The sequence below is a fragment of the Hypomesus nipponensis genome, chromosome 7, assembly GCF_054491055.1.
Source record: "Hypomesus nipponensis isolate SF chromosome 7, ASM5449105v1, whole genome shotgun sequence".
NCBI classification, from domain to species: Eukaryota; Metazoa; Chordata; class Actinopteri; order Osmeriformes; family Osmeridae; genus Hypomesus; species Hypomesus nipponensis.
The window spans coordinates 467782-485000 of NC_140367.1; the positions used below are offsets into that span (position 1 = coordinate 467782).

Genomic DNA, 17219 nt, shown 5'->3' on the forward strand with positions numbered 1-17219 from the left:
GAGAGTCAAGAGGGGGACAGAGAGTCTGGAGGGGGACAGAGAGTCAAGAGGGGGACAGAGAGTCTGGAGGGGGACAGAGAGTCTAGAGGGGGACAGAGAGTCTGGAGGGGGACAGAGAGTCTAGAGGGGGACACGGGTACCTTGATGGTGGCTTCCTTGTAGGCTCTCTGGGTGTCTGGGGAGGCAGGAAGGCCGCTCATCTCCTCCAGCCTGCCCAGCTCACTTACCTTGCCCAGCGCCCCCCGCGCAAACACCTGCACACAACACTGCTGTGAGGACACACACACACACTGCAAACACACACACACACACTGCAAACATAAGCACACACCTCGGCCTGCAGGCTAGCCTGGCTGTGGTAGTAGCAGTGGCAGACAGCACAGTACAGGGTGGACCTCCAGGACAGGAAGCCAGCGGTCGCCAGGGGAACGGATGTCTCCAGACACACACACGCCCACAGCAGGTACTCTAGAGTCTGGGGGAGGGGGGGGTTCAGGAAGTAACGAGGTCTGACCACAGATTTTAATAGATGCACTATAATGCCTTCTACTGGGCTGTGCATGCTCTAGTTCCCCAAGGGGCCTGGTACCTGTGCAGTTTGGTTCATGGACATCAGGTGACGACAGATGTTGTAGATATACAAGGAGCCTGGAGGAGAGAGGGAGACAGAGGAGGGGAGGGAGAGGAAGGGAGGGAAGGAAGGATAGAGAGGGAAAGAGAGCGACAGAGAGGTGGTTAGAGGGGCTGGAGTGACATTCTAACAGAGCTCCTGTACCCTCTCCCACCCCCAGGGGGCAGAGCTACCATTGTAGACGAGCCAGCAGAGGTGGTCGTGTGGCAGAGCAGCCTGCATCATCACCCGGATGAAGCCCAGCAGGGCCAGCAGTCTCTGGACGCCCTGTGGACCAGACCGGCCCGTACACTGCTCCTGCTGGAAACAACACTGGCAGCAGCCCTGCAATGCCCGGAACTACACACAGGACAGGACAGGAGAAGAGGAGGAGGAGGAGGACGAGGAGGAGGAGGGGAGGAGGAGGAGGGTAGGAAGAGGAGGAGGAGGGGAGGAGGAGGACAGGAGAAGAAAGGTGAAGAAGCATTATGTGATCATATTCTCTCTCTACTCAAGCGCACACACACACACAGTCTCAGCCACTCACAGTGAGCTTGGCCCGGTCTGTGTCAAAGCCGTCTGGGAAGAAGCAGGTCTTGAAGTGCTCCACGTCCTGGATGTCTGCTATGCCGCTGGTACTGACCAGCTGCAGGTAGCGCCCGTAGCCCTGCCACAGCGCCAGCCTGTAGAACTGAGCAGAGAGACACTGTTTAGTTGGTCTGAAGTGTTGTGGATACAGGGGCAATTCTGGGAACCCCTTGTGCCCCCCTAATGTAGAGTCCATCCTGTCCGATGTAGAGAAATTATTCTGTGATTATTCAAACCTTTATTTCGAACAGAAAATCGGCTATATGCAGCATATAGTTCTCGTAGTAGGCGGTTGGAAGTCGAGGTTTGTACTTGTTCCATATATCAAAGATACTTTTGGCTCTGTGGTAGAGAGAAGAGAGAGGCCGTTAGCTACATTGGTTGGAATAGACAGACACAGCGACGGTTACAGGAACAACGTCTGCTAACCAGCTAGCTAGCTAGCTACAGTAACCAGCTCGAGCAAAAGTGAACTGTACAGTCATAAAGTTATCCTCTCACCCTCTCGAGTACGATTTGTGGTCATAGGTAGGCAAATTACTGACTCGTTTCATTAACAACATAAACTCTTTAATGTCGCTATCAAAAGCAGAAATTACGGGGTTTCTTTTGTCAATTTCCCCGTAAAATGACGCCGGTAAGTTTTCCATTTTAACGGTGAAAACCTCAAGCTAGCAACAAGAGATTAAGCAACAAACTGTTGGGATAGGAACAGGTGGTTGTCATGGTAGCAACGCTCAAACCTGGTGGGTTGCCAGGTTTGTTTCCAGTATCCCCTATTCAGGGACACGTGAAAATTAGGGATGAATGTTATAGGACACTACACAATGAACCAGTTGCCAGGTAATAGTGAATCTCCTGGATTCTCAGAGCAGGAACGTCTTATCAAGGAATATTTTTAGGTGAATTGAGTGATCATTCCAGTAGGTGGTACTAAAGCTCTTCTGCTAAAAAAGCAGGGAAACGTTGACTGTGGGATCTCCTGTTTTTATTCAAGTTACCATGGCAATGGTCCCTGAAAGAAGCTAGGCAGCCACAGTGCGCTCTCTGCTGCGGTTGGAACTGAAAAGTCAAAAGGGCACGAAGCTGTTTTTCAACAGGACAGCCGGCCTCGCGGTTAAAAAGCTTTTTCAGTCACCAGCACTTCCTTTAGCACAGCCAAAGATCGATGTAGCCTTTTAGAAAACAAAGGTGATGAAAGGTTGAGTATGGTGAAAGTCAATGAACCAGTGCGGCTTTCATCCTCCGGGTCCCCGACTGAGCGCCGCTCTCTCCTGCGGGAGGGTGGCGCGGACCAGTCCTCCACTTCAAGTGGAAACTGATTTTTGTCGACCGAAAAAAAAGAACAATAATCTAGCATGTCAATAAAAATATTCAACAGTGACATTTATCTTTTAGTGAGAAATATGTATAGTCTACAGAATAGCAGATATTAAATTAATAACTGGCCCTGGGTTTTATAGGCAAACGGGAATGTACGAATCCAGGAAGGAAGACTGTTCGCTTCCAGTGTCAGTCGCAGAGAAATTATCTCTTTGTAGGCCTAATACATTTATTAAATAAAGAATAGTACAGTAGGCTAGGCTACTGATCACTGGACTAAAAGGTCTCGGAACAGGGGTAGACTATACAGCCGTCTGTAAACCAGGGTCGAATCTAGGTTTCCATTTTTGGGGGGGCTAAGCCCCTAGATAAAACCTATTATTTTTCCTGTGACCAAGCAAAACTAGGGAGGTCTGGGGGCATGTTCCCCCAGAAATTTTTTATGAAAATATCCTTTTAAATGGGGTCCTCTAGTGGGTTTTAGGAAGGGAGGGAGGGGGGGAGGGAGGGATAGAGATAGTGAGAGGAGGATTAGGGGGTGGAGGGGAAGGGAGGGAGGTTGAAAGAAGGTTTGGGGGAGAGGGAGAGAGGGTGGGGTTGAGAGGGAGAGAGAGAGAGGGAGAGAGGGAGAAACAGAGTGTGAAAGAGATGTGGAATACTGAAAGGGACAGTCTAGTCTACTTCAAAGGAGTGTCTGGGCGGTTTTATATTAGTCTGCACCTTCTGAAACCCAGTGTGAAGGTGTGGACTAAGCCAGGCTTTGGTAGTCACCTCTGATCGACCTGTCTGTCTCTACCCTCTCTGCCTCACCTCTGATCGACCTGTCTGTCTCTACCCTCTCTGCCTCACCTCTGATCGACCTGTCTGTCTCTACCCTCTCTGCCTCACCTCCGATCGACCTGTCTGTCTCTATCCTCTCTGCCTCACCTCTGATCTACCTGTCTGTCTCTATCCTCTCTGCCTCACCTCTGATCGACCTGTCTGTCTCTACCCTCTCTGCCTCACCTCTGATCGACCTGTCTGTCTCTACCCTCTCTGCCTCACCTCTGATCGACCTGTCTGTCTCTACCCTCTCTGCCTCACCTCTGATCTACCTGTCTGTCTCTACCCTCTCTGCCTCACCTCTGATCGACCTGTCTGTCTCTATCCTCTCTGCCTCACCTCTGATCGACCTGTCTGTCTCTACCCTCTCTGCCTCACCTCTGATCGACCTGTCTGTCTCTACCCTCTCTGCCTCACCTCTGATCGACCTGTCTGTCTCTACCCTCTCTGCCTCACCTCTGATCGACCTGTCTGTCTCTACCCTCTCTGCCTCACCTCTGATCGACCTGTCTGTCTCTATCACCTATGCCTCCTGGAACAAAGATCAAACCAGGTTTTCAGGTCATAAGCACTCTCTTACCTCTCACTTTGATGTGGCCTGCATCTTTTGGCGCGTACTGACAGTAACAGAGACATGAATATACAGCAGCTTCATTCACTCATGCTCTCAGATGTGTTACAGGTGTGTGCGATCGGAGGGGAGCGAGAGAGAGCTGGATAAAAGCGTCGGCTAAATGAATGAAAAGTCGTGGAAATGAAGGTGGAGTCGCTGTGTCCAGCTCTTAGGACATTCAGCTGCCAGTCTATTAAACATTTACAAAAATAATTGCTAACACCTTTATCATGATAAACAGAGGAGCAACATACAAACTGTGCATATAGAAAGTGGAGCAGAAAATCTAACTCAAAGTTCAACAGTATTTGGGTGGTAAGAGTGGACTGGCTGTCTCAGAGTCTTCATGCATCCCTGCGGTGTCCATCCTGGAGGAGAGCCCTGCTCAGAGTGGTGAGGGTCCATCCTGGAGCAGAGCCCTGCTCAGAGTGGTGAGGGTCCATCCTGGAGCAGAGCCCTGCTCAGAGTGGTGAGGGTCCATCCTGGAGCAGAGCCCTGCTCAGAGTGGTGAGGGTCCATCCTGGAGCAGAGCCCTGCTCAGAGTGGTGAGGGTCCATCCTGGAGGAGAGCCCTGCTCAGAGTGGTGAGGGTCCATCCTGGAGCAGAGCCCTGCTCAGAGTGGTGAGGGACGACCCCGGTGCATCTCTGTGCTTCAGACATTACTCAGTAAATAATGAATGCATGTGAACACGATGGATAGAGATTATTAATATATGACAGTCTGACTAGATGGAAGTTCCAGGTTGTGTAATAGTATCTGTTCAGCTGTGTGGGTCAGCTCTCTCACAGTACAGACCCTCTGTTCAGCTGTGTGGGTCAGCTCTCTCACAGTACAGACCCTCTGTTCAGCTGTGTGGATCAGCTCTCTCACAGTACAGACCCTCTGGTTCTTGTAGAAGACTTGTGGCAGTTTTGCAGAGATGAGGTTAACCCTTAACAAATTACTTTTTAGGTTCAAAGGAAGTTTGCCTTTGCCTTGACTCTTTCTGTCTCTATCTTCCCCCCCCACACTCTCTCTTCTCTCTCTCTCTCTCTCTCTCTCTCTCTCTCTCTCTCTCTCTCTCTCGTCCTGGCTCTCACTCTTCCCCTCTCTCTTTCTCACTCTCTCGCTAGAGATAAAGGGCTTAACTCTAGCTGAGAACAATAACCAGCTTTCCATACTTGTTATCTAACTTGACCCTTCATCTCCAACAATCACTTATTTGCTGGAATAATCCTTCCCCTCAGAGACGTTGCTGTCTGGGGAGACAGGGGGAGGGGGGGCAGGGGGGAGCAGAGACAAGGAGGGTTAGGAGCAGGCCGAAGGGGGATGAGGAGGGGGATGAGGAGGGGATGAGGAGGGGATGAGGAGGGGGATGAGGAGGGGGATGAGGAGGGGGATGAGGGGATGAGGAGGGGGATGAGGAGGGGATGAGGAGGGGATGAGGAGGGGATTAGGAGGGGGATGAGGAGGGGATGAGGAGGGGGATGAGGAGGGGGATGAGGAGGGGGATGAGGAGGGGGGTGAGGAGGGGATGAGGAGGGAATGAGGAGGGGGATGAGGAGGGGGATGAGGAGGGGGATGAGGGGATGAGGAGGGGGATGAGGAGGGGATGAGGAGGGGATGAGGAGGGGTTGAGGAGGGGGATGAGGAGGGGATGAGGAGGGGGATGAGGAGGGGGGTGAGGGGGGAGTGAGGAGGGGGGTGAGAAGGGGGGTGAGGAGGGGGTCTCTCTCTGGGGCTCAACATGGCTGAGGGGACCCTCTGAGGGGGGCTCTGAGGGGACCCTCTCCTCAGACAGAGCTGCTGAAGGTGACAGCAGAACGGCCAACTGCAGAGAACTCTCTCTGTCGCTTGCTCTCTCTCTCTGTCGCTCGCTCTCTCTGTCGCTCGCTCTGTCTTTCTGTCGCTCTTTCTCTCTGTCGCTGTCTCTCTGTCGCTTGCTATCTCTCTCTGTCACTCTCTCTCTCTGTCGCTCGCTCTGTCTCTCTGTCGCTCGCTCGCTCTCTCTCTCTCGCTCGCTCTCTCTCATACTCTCTCTTTCAGAAGGTAGACTTTTAAAGGATTTGACATTTCACCAGAGCGTGGAGAATTACTCTGAGAAGTGAAATCGATCATGACTGATGTGATTCTGGCTGGTGTATTGGTTATCGTTTGGCATTGTTACACAAAGTCCCAACGACATTCAGGCTTCACAGATCAAAAATTATCAGAAACATTCTTCTAGTATTGAAAGTCCGTCATGAAAACAATCATCCTTCTCCTCAGCTCCTAGACAGAAGGTTGCCCCTGACAGAAGACAACCCTCAGACCGGAAGTTCCAACCAAACAGGAAGTTTCCACCAGACAGGAATCTCCTCCTAGACAGAAACTTCACCCAAGACCAGAAGTTCATCCTAATCTGCAGGTCGTGGACTTCTCCTAGGAAGCAGGAGTGGCTTGGACAGTCATGTGATCACCATCCCTGCTTCTGGTTATGTCCTCTACCTTCAAGGTAAAGTTCTTCTTTGGTCCTGCGGGAGTGTTTTGTGTTACCCTGCAGAAGGTCAGAAGTTTATCACTATCTTTTAAAAACATTCCCTTCTGCTCTCGGCTTCCACAATCAGCGGCACACTGGCCTCATCCCAGCTGCAGCCCCGGCACACTGGCCTCATCCCAGCTGCAGCCTGCTGGCTGGCCTCATCCCAGCTGCAGCCTGCTGGCTGGCCACTGTCCTTGAGCAGTGCAGTCTACGTAATTGCTGCCATGGGATGGGCTGCCATGGGAATGTGATAGACTTTCAGGGATGAACAGTTCTCTGGATTGGAGGATAAGAGTGGGAGGAAAGGAGAGGGGAGGGGAGGAGAGGAGAGGAGAGGGGAGGGGAGGGGAGGGGAGGGGAGGAGAGGAGAGGGGAGGGGAGGGGAGGGGAGGGGAGGGGAGGAGAGGAGAGGAGAGGAGAGGAGAGGAGAGGGGAGGGGAGGGGAGGGGAGGGGAGGGGAGGGGAGGGGAGGAGAGGAGAGGAGAGGAGAGGAGAGGAGAGGAGAGGAGAGGGGAGGGGAGGGGAGGAGAGGAGAGGAGAGGAGAGGGGAGGGGAGGGGAGGGGAGGGGAGGGGAGGGGAGGGGAGGGGAGGGGAGGGGAGGGGGAGGGGAGGGGAGGGGAGGGGAGGGGAGGGGAGGGGAGGGGAGGAGAGGAGAGGAGAGGAGAGGAGAGGGGAGGGGAGGGGAGGGGAGGGGAGGGGAGGGGAGGGGAGGGGAGGGGAGGGGAGGAGAGGAGAGGAGAGGAGAGGAGAGGAGAGGAGAGGAGAGGAGAGGAGAGGAGAGGAGAGGAGAGGAGAGGGGAGGAGAGGAGAGGAGAGGGGAGGAGAGGAAGGGAAGTGAAAAGAGAAGAGAAGAGAAGAGAGAAAGAAAGAAAGAAAGAATAGATAAAAAGTAGAACATTTTCAAGTCTAGTTAAAACCAGTTGTGAGAGACAGCTACCGAAACCAGCTTCTCCAGCCGGAGGACAATGGCTGGTCATGTGACAGTGTCACTACGCCCATGAGTCGAACAATATCTTCCTGTTACAGTTAACAAACGACAAGTCATTCCAGGGTGTAGCTAGCTAACAATAGCAGCTACATGTCGTTTAATCCCTCAGTGAGGATAAATATGTTTAGCATGAGCATAACACTACCTAAGGAATAGCTTCTCCCTCTGTGTCTGACAGGGTGGAGTTAGAAGGGATAATAATAGGCCTGTAATGAATGGACGTGGTGCATTTGATTTGTTACTGAGGGCCGCAGGACCAGACAGAGGCAGAACCAGAGCCAGAGATCTTGGGGGTGATGAATGGTGGTGATTAGTTTTCATGGATTATAATAATCACTCTTTCTATCTCTCTCTATATATAATCCTCAATTTTACTATCTTCTATCTCTCCTTCGATCTCTCTTCCCTTCACTTATCTCCCTGTCCTTCCTGTGTTCCCAGTCTCCCATATCTCTCTCTCTGTCTCTCTCTCTCTTCCTCATACCCTGTTCACTTTTATCCGTCCTTCAGTTCAACAGATATTTGTGTATATTTCTTTGAACGTGCGTGTTTGTGTTTATGTGTGTATTCATGTACGTGTGTATTTATTTCCCCTATGTGTGTGTGTGTGTCTGCGTGTGTATGTGTGTGAGTTGCTCCAGACACACCTTTCACCCTCACAACCAATTAGAGCACAGGACTGTAGCGCCTGTCAATCACGGCTGCCATGGTGACCTGGGGCAGGGCAGCAGAGGGTGTGTCCCAGCTGCATCCTGGTGGTTCATTAGCCCCGAGGTAGACAGACAGGCAGGTACACAGACAGACAGGTAGACAGACAGGCAGGTACACAGACAGACAGGTAGACAGACAGACAGGCAGGTAGACTGACAGGCACAGACCAAGACACCTTTAAACACATTGCAAAATAGAAATCTTTATTTTTTCCTGGTTGTGAACAGTGCAATCACATCCACCATACCTACCACCTAGTCACAAATCTGCTCACTGGTGACATCATCATTAAGGGACAGACTGTAGTACTGGACTGTTCAGACTACAACGATACTAATCTGCTCACTGGTGACATCATCATTAAGGGACAGACTGTAGTACTGGACTGTTCAGACCACAACGATACTAATCTGCTCACTGGTGACATCATCATTAAGGGACAGACTGTAGTACTGGACTGTTCAGACCACAACGATACTAATCTGCTCACTGGTGACATCATCATTAAGGGACAGACTGTAGTACTGGACTGTTCAGACCACAACGATACTAATCTGCTCACTGGTGACATCATCATTAAGGGACAGACTGTTGTACTGGACTATTCAGACCACAACGATACTAATCTGCTCACTGGTGACATCATCATTAAGGGACAGACTAGTACTGGACTGTTCCGACCATAGATATATATAAACGCTAGATGTCTTACAGCGGAGTCTAGAACGTCCGCACATGGCGGCCATCTTGCTACAGTCAACTCGCTCACGCCATGTGCGGACGTTCGACTCCGTTGGCCGTCAACGCGGACGAGACATCTAGTGTTTATATATATCTATGGTTCTGACCACAACGATATTAATCTGATCACTGGTGACATCATCATTAAGGGACAGACACGTCTATTTTATCAGGTACTGATGTGACAGTGTAGATAACTGGAACTGCACCACTGTATTCTACTGTACTCAGCACGGTAAGAACAGGACTGTAGTGGTCTGCATTAACAGCACCCTTCACAAGGGGGTTCATCACTGCAGAGACAGAGCAGTGCATAACACACCCCACTGTGGCACAACATCCGTAAACTACCTTCATTAGAAGTGCTCATTCTAAAACCCCACTTAAAGTGCTCACATAATGTACTGTATATGACTTCATTTTTACTTTATCTAGTGTCTAAATCAAAACATTAGTTTGACTGAAGATACTTCTCATGGATGTTCCTCTCTGCTCTTGTAGTTTGACTGTAGAAACAGACACAAGTTTCCTGCTAACTGAACACAAGAAACAGACAGCGTGTATGAAACAGGGGTGGCCCTCAAACTGACGGCTGTGAGGCCCTCACACAGACGGCTCTGAGGCCCTCAAACAGACGGCTCTGAGGCCCTCAAACAGACGGCTCTGAGGCCCTCAAACAGACGGCTCTGAGGCCCTCAAACAGACGGCTCTGAGGCCCTCAAACAGACGGCTCTGAGGCTCTGTATTGCTGTCCTCACAACAACGCTGTCCTGCCCTCTAATGATCAGCAGTTTAGGACTAAACTTCACTAGCCATCATTGAAATAGTTTCAGTCAACAGTTAACTGAAAACATGGGGTAGAAGCAGGGTCAGAGCGCTCATGTTATCTCCAGGGTCCAGCAGACCTGCTCCACCTTCAGGGTCATAGAGGTCAGACTGGTAAACCTGTTCCTCCTCTCCACCTGTGGAAGCCTCCAGAAGGTGCCTCGCTCCACACGTCTATAAAATATTCATGATCCATTACAGAGTATAAATAACTTCACCTCCAGCTAGAATACATTGGGCTGGCCCCAGAGCAACACTGTGTGTGTGTGTGTGTGTACGTGTGTGTGTGTGTGTGTGTGTGTGTGTGGAGGTTGGTCCAGGTTGTTGGGGATAAGAGAGAGGGCAGCTGGGTAGCAGGAGGTTGAGATCCAGAAGGAGGAGGTATCTTGTCCAGGGCGTGATCTTTACTCCCCTCCCCTCCCCTGGCTCCTCCTCTCTTCCTCTTCTCTCCTTGGCTGCTTCTCTTGTTGGACGTGTCTGTGCCAAAACACACCCATTTATCACTGCTACCCTGGTTAGCACTATGCTAACATGAACCAATACATGAAAACGCCCCGGTTGATTCAAGAACATAAATGGTGGTGGTGATGCAGGTTGTCTCTTTTAAAAGATAAGCCTGAAGGAAGACAGAAACACTACATACTGCCAGAGTTCTCACTTTACACACACACACAGACAAAACACACACACACACACTCTGAACACTAGCAACCTGCTATGGAAGGAAAGGCTGGTACAGCAGGTGTTTGTGTGTGTGTTTGTGTGTGTGTGTCTGTGTGTAATTGGTTGGGGCTGCAAACCATCAAATTGGACATGATGGGGTCCATGTGGCTCCCACCTGTCTGCCAGGAGAGGAGGTCACACACACACACACACACACACTCTCCTGGCAGGTGTGACAGTTGTCATATTAGTGTTGTCTAACTAAGACAGATGGACGAGATGAGGATATCCTGAATGCTTCTACGAGACCACAGATGAGGTTAGGCTGTTTCGTGCAGTAGAGACCACAGATGAGGTTAGGCTGTTTCGTGCAGTAGAGACCACAGATGAGGTTAGGCTGTTTCGTGCAGTAGAGACCACAGATGAGGTTAGGCTGTCTCGTACAGTAGAGACCACAGATGAGGTTAGGCTGTCTCGTACAGTAGAGACCACAGATGAGGTTAGGCTGTCTCGTACAGTAGAGACCACAGATGAGGTTAGGCTGTCTCGTACAGTAGAGACCACAGATGAGGTTAGGCTGTCTCGTACAGTAGAGACCACAGATGAGGTTAGGCTGTCTCGTACAGTAGCAGAGTAAAAACAGTCCCTGACTCACCAGGCGCTGGAGGTGAGGAGGCCTTGAGGGGAGGGGGGCGGGGCCTCCTCTCCCAGGCTGTGGTGGTGGTGGGGGGCCTGGGGTGGGCACGGGGGGCCCAGCCCCCCTCCACTGAGCCTCCCCAGGGGGGACTGGGTGTCCAGGGCGGGGGGGCAGTGCCACTGGCTCCTGGCCTGCTTCAGCCAGCGGCCCCCAAGGCCCCAGCGCTGCAGCCAGGACCGGCACACCTCGTAGTTGATGGCAGAGTAGTAGAGGAAGTCCAGCGCTAGCAGGACCATGACGAAGAATCCGTAGATCCACACTCCCACCAGGGCGGTGTAGTTACTGAGGGGGAGGAGGGGGAGGAGGGGGAGAGACAGAGAGAGAGTAAGGGTGGTGTGGTTACTGAGGGGAGGAGGGGGAGAGACAGAGAGAGAGTAAGGGTGGTGTGGTTACTGAGGGGGAGGAGGGGGAGAGACAGAGAGAGAGTAAGGGTGGTGTGGTTACTGAAGGGGAGAGACAGAGAAAGAGAGAGAGGGAGAGGGAGAGGGAGAGGGAGAGGGAGAGGGAGAGGGAGAGGGAGAGGGAGAGGGAGAGGGAGAGGGAGAGGGAGAGGGAGAGGGAGAGGGAGTAAGGGCGGTGTAGTTAGTGAGGGGGAGAGGGGGAGGGACAGAGAGTACATTGTCTGAAAACTTTCCAAAATGACAAAGTCCACACTTCTCCACCTCTCCAAACAGACTATCCCCCTCCTCCCCTACCTATCCCCCTCCTCCCCTACCTCTCCCCCTCTCCCCTATCTCTCCCCCCTCCCCTAACCCCCCTCCAGAGAGACCCCACAGTCTTCCCCTACCTCTCCCCCTCCTCCCCTACCTCTCCCCCCTCCCCTACCTCTCCCCCCCCCCCCTAACCCCCCTCCAGAGAGACCCCACAGTCCTCCCCTACCTCTCCCTCCCTCCCCTAACCCCCCTCCAGAGACACCCCACAGTCCTCCCCTACCTCTCCCTCCCCTAACCCCCCTCCAGAGAGACCCCACAGTCCAGAAGCGGTCCTCTCGGTGTTCTCTGTAAACAGACACTAATATGTCCCTGATACAATCAATTGATCCTATTAAACAGTGAGTTCGGGGGGGGGGGGGAGCAAAGCCAAACAATTGCTGTAATTGAATTTCATCAGTGTCTGAGATTGCTTTGGCAGGAAGTAGTGTGTATGAGTGTGTGTGCGCGCATGTGTGTGAAGAAGAGAACGTACAGATCGCTATTTGAGAGTTTACATCACACCCAAATACCAACAATAATGTCTAAATAAGGTCTGCCTGTCTGTCTTTTTTGTGAAAAATATTTTTTGAAAAGTATTTTGGAAACGTTTTTTTGAAAAGTTTTTTTGGGAAAGGTATTTTTGGAAAGGTGTTTTTGAAAAGTATTTTTCTATTTTTACAAAAAAAATCCTTACTTGTTCCCTTCTGCCTCGCTCCATGGTAGCTTCTAGACTAGCTTACGTTTGTTGCACGTGGAAGTCAGGAAATGAAACAAGGCACACTGACAAGAAATCATATTGATCAGGCCACCAAATACAGATTCAAACTTAACCTGGCTTGAAAATAAAAGTAATAAAGTACAGATATTTGTGTAAAAAATTTTAAGAGTGAAAGTAAAATGTTGTCAGAAAAGTATAGTAAAGTACTGATACCAGAAAAATCTACTTAAGCACAGTAACAAAGTCTTTGTCTGTTAAAACTGCCCAAGAAAGCATAAAAAAAGCTGTAAATGTATCTAAAAGGAGGAAGCCTTCCCCCTCAGGGAGATCGCCCTGGGCAGAGAGGCTCCAGGAAGTGTTGCCTCCAGGAGGGAGCTGCTGGCTGGGCAGCAGAGTGCTCCTGATGCTTTAAGAGCTTGTGGCTGTCTGTTTACTAACAGGGTGAATCCTTTCCTGGAAACTTCTGAAAACAGTTCCTGAGTGGTTCTGAGAGCACGACTGCTGTTTCATGTAGCAGGAGAAAAGAGAACAGAGTAACACAGAATATGACAGAGCACAATATCTCATAACAGAGCATGACAAAACTGAAAGGAATAAAACAGCACAATAGTATCAAAGGGAAGAAAACAGAAGATGGTTTACTTGTGTGTGAAGCCGTCGTCTCCTGTGGTCAGGTTCATCTGCATGGCGGTCTGGAACTCTGTGTCGTTGCAGCAGTACTTGAAGATGGTGTTGTTATGGTGACAGCAGAACATGTAGGTCCTGTTGTCTGACAGGCGAGGGCAGTGGAATCCAAAGTGGTAGCGCCCCCTGTGGTCGGAGTACGGCTCACACACCCTGAAGTGAGCAGAGAGGGCTGTGGAGAGAAGCACATGGAGTTAGTACTGAGGGAGGCAGGGGCAACATGAAGAAGTGTGTGTGCTAAAGTTTTATGCAAACTGAAAAAAAGTCCAGGTGTGACTGCCTATTAGTCCCATACACAGACACACATACACACAGACACACATTCACACACACACATTCTTTGTGATGAGCTGACCCAAAGCAGAGGCCTCCTTTGAGAAAAGGCTCAGCTGGACTACCCCCTGCTATCACACTTACACACACACACGTGCTCACTACCACACACACTCACTATCACACTAACACAGAAGCTCATCTTGGACACGTTTCCATATAGATGAGAGGCAGGACCAAGAAAGAGGAAGGGAGGAAGGAAGGAAGGAAGGAAGGAATGGAGGAAGGGAGGAAGGGAGGAAGGGAGGAAGGGAGGAAGGGAGGAGGGGAGGAAGGGAGGAAGGGAGGAAGGGAGGAAGGGAGGGAGGAGGGGAGGAAGGGAGGAAGGGAGGAGGGGAGGAAGGGAGGAAGGGAGGGAGGGAGGGAGGGAGGGAGGGAGGGAGGGAGGGAGGGAGGGAGGGAGGGAGGGAGGGAGGGAGGGAGGGAGGGAGGGAGGGAGGGAGGAAGGAAGGAAGGGAGGAAGGGAGGAAGGGAGGGAGGAAGGGAGGAAGGGAGGAAGGGAGGAAGGGAGGAAGGGAGGGAGGAAGGGAGGAAGGGAGGAAGGGAGGAGGGTAATGAACAGGGTGAGCTCACTCTCACCTCTAGTCTGACTCCTTGAGTCTGACTCCTCAACTCTGACAAACTCACACACACACTCACTCACACACACACACACACACACACTGCTACACTGTTTCCCACACACAGGACTTGACAGTGTGGTCAGATGCAACACCAGCTCAGTCATCAACACCAGCTCAGTCATCAACACCTTCTGTCTGGCATGCATGATGACGGAGACAGACTCTTCTGTACGTGGTGCCAACATGGACCCACACACACACCCACACACCCACACACCCACACACACACCCACACACCCACACACACACACACACACACAAGCGCAAGGGCTAATCCAGTACAGCTTTTACACCTCCTTCCTTCCCTCTGAGGCTTGTTGGGAACCATGACTTGTTAGGAAGAGTGTGTTTGTTGTTTAGATTGGACCCAGGGTTCGGAACGCTGGAGGCATCATGAGCCCTCAGAGCCCTCAGAGCCTTCAGAGCCCTCAGAGCCCTCAGAGCCTTCAGAGCCTTCAGAGCCCTCAGAGCCCTCAGAGCTCTCAGAGCCCTCAGAGTCCTCAGAGCCTTCAGAGCCCTCAGAGCCCTCAGAGCCCTCAGAGCCTTCAGAGCCCTCAGAGCCTTCAGAGCCCTCAGAGCCTTCAGAGCCCTCAGAGCCTTCAGAGCCCTCAGAGTCCTCAGAGCCTTCAGAGCCCTCAGAGCCCTCAGAGCCCTCAGAGTCCTGCACCCTGACCCCAGATCAGCCTGCTGGGGAAAACCTAACTGACCAATTAGGAAGCTGGCCCATGGCTGGGAGAGACCTCTGATTGGCTTCAGGAATAACAGATTTTCAGGGACTGGATAAGGAACTTTCCCAACCGACCTTTAACTACCTGGGAGAAGTGATTTGGCAGCATTGCAGCCAGACACCCAGGTAGGAATAACTCATGTTCAGATTGGAGGGTTAGAGAAGGCAACAGCCATGCTAACTGGGCCTGCTAGCGGATCATGCTAACGGAGGAGGGATGGGGGTTGAAGGTTTTTGACCTCTGACCTGCAGAGGAGAGCAGCAGGAAGACGACCGCCAGAAAGTGGGAGGACCAGCGATGGTTCATGGTCACCTCCTGTCCACATGGGGGTGAGGAGCCGGGGGGAGGAGCCGGGGCGGGGCCAGATGTGGAGGGGGGGAGCAGGAGGTAGATACAGGTCCTGGGTGCGCTAGCAACAGCAGGTGTGGTCCTCCCAGACCAGCAGGCCCAGCGTGGTGCTGAGACGGCCCAGGTAGAGCAGCTTCAGCTGGGCTGCTGGCTGAGGTGCACCCCCCCCTCCTCTCCTCTCCTCACACTCCTCATCAGCAGCGCCTGGGGAGACACACTCACTGTGGTCAGAACACACACACACACACCAGAACACACACACACCAGAACACACACACACCAGAACAAACACACACCAGAACACACACACACACCAGAACACACACACACCAGAACACACACACACACCAGAACACACACACACCAGAACACACACACACCAGAACACACACACACCAGAACAAACACACACCAGAACACACACACACACCAGAACACACACACACCAGAACACACACACACCAGAACACACACACACCAGAACACACACCAGTACACACACCAGTACACACACCAGTACACATACACACACCAGAACACACGCACACCAGGACACACACACACACCAGAACACACACACACACCAGAACACACACACACCAGAACACACACCAGTACACACACCAGTACACACACCAGTACACATACACACACCAGAACACACGCACACACCAGAACACACGCACACACACCAGAACACACACACACCAGAACACACACACACCAGAACACACACCAGTACACACACACACACCAGAACACACACCAGTACACACACCAGTACACACACCAGTACACACACCAGTACACACACACACACCAGAACACACACCAGAACACACACCAGTACACACGCACACAAATAGCCACCTACGCACATACATTTCTTTGTCCTTCTCCATCTCTTCTTACTCTCTCTCTACCTTGAAAGGACATGCCTGCCCCAGCAACACGCCTGCCCCCACGCAACATGCCCCCCCCAGCAACACGCCCCCCCAGCAACAGCAGCCTTCACTCTCCTGCCCAGTTAGAGCCTAGTGATAATGAAGGGCAGTTTTCAATTAACAAACTACATTACAATTGAACTTCCTGTTTCTTCCTGAGTCACTGCTCCTGTTGACCCCTGACAGGAAGCCTGATGATGTAATTAAACTGTCAAACGGGCAGGTCAAAGGTCACGGGCAGGCCCTGGGACGTGTTGCCGTCGTCAGAGGAAGTGTTAGTGTGTTGAGGAGAGAACAGGCCTGGCCCGGCTCAGGAGACAGAACAGACGAGGATCCATGTGTGTGTGTATGTGTGTTTATGTGTGCATGTATGGGTGTGTGTATGCATGTTTGACTGTTTATGTGTGTGTGTTTATGCATTTGTGTTTGTGTGCATATGTTTGAGTGTGTTTATGTGTGTGTGTTGTCATGTGAATCTGGGTCTGGGTCGATGTCTCTCCAAGGACCAACACAAGAGAGATGGATCACACTGCTCAGAGGAAGAGGGAGGGAGGGTCCCCTGTATCCTGTAGCGGGAGGATGTGTGTTTTGTACCCAAGCATGAATTAATGTCTATCCCAGACCCTTAGAGTTACACAGCATGCACCCTGCTCCCAGCCCCTCTCCACCCGTCTCCTGTGACAAGAGTATTATGGTCTGTGTGTCCTGGCTGGGTTAGGGGGTAAACTTCCCCCCCTGCTGTCCCATTACTCCCTGAAGACACGCCTTCCCTGAGGACACACCTTCCCTGAGGACACACCCTCTCTGAAGACACGCCCTCTCTGAAGACACGCCCTCCCTGAAGACACGCCCTCCCTGAAGACACGCCCTCCTTAAAGACACGCCCTCCCTGAAGACACGCCCTCCCTGAAGACACGCCCTCCCTGAAGACACGCCCTCCCTGAAAATGAAACCATTAAAGGGCTGTTAGGTTTGGGAGCATCAGCGGGTGGCTAGAAGCTTGTTAAGTTGAGCAAATAAATCAAGTACTTTAATTACTGTCTGTCCTGCTTTTCTGAGATCGTGT

At 51.7% G+C, this 17219-nt stretch overlaps 2 protein-coding genes across 2 annotated transcripts in view; both read right to left on the reverse strand.

The window, feature by feature from the left end:
• The window catches only part of cfap54 (cilia and flagella associated 54), a 29071-nt gene extending 27157 nt beyond the window's left edge, over positions 1-1914 (reverse strand). Inside the window, 7 exon segments of the mRNA XM_084701085.1 lie at positions 141-254; positions 332-475; positions 590-648; positions 805-970; positions 1158-1301; positions 1435-1540; positions 1700-1914. Of these exon segments, the coding sequence (XP_084557211.1) occupies positions 141-254; positions 332-475; positions 590-648; positions 805-970; positions 1158-1301; positions 1435-1540; positions 1700-1848 (882 nt within the window). The 5' untranslated portion in view covers positions 1849-1914.
• A 6425-nt stretch (positions 1915-8339) lies between these two features.
• shisal1a (shisa like 1a) overlaps positions 8340-17219 on the reverse strand; it is an 11004-nt gene continuing 2124 nt past the window's right edge. Inside the window, exons 2-5 of the mRNA XM_084701653.1 lie at positions 15107-15413; positions 13136-13349; positions 11042-11365; positions 8340-10200 (exon numbers count right to left, since the gene is read on the reverse strand). Of these exons, the coding sequence (XP_084557779.1) occupies position 10200; positions 11042-11365; positions 13136-13349; positions 15107-15167 (600 nt within the window). The 5' untranslated portion in view covers positions 15168-15413 and the 3' untranslated portion in view covers positions 8340-10199. The remainder of the gene's footprint in view (positions 10201-11041; positions 11366-13135; positions 13350-15106; positions 15414-17219) is intronic.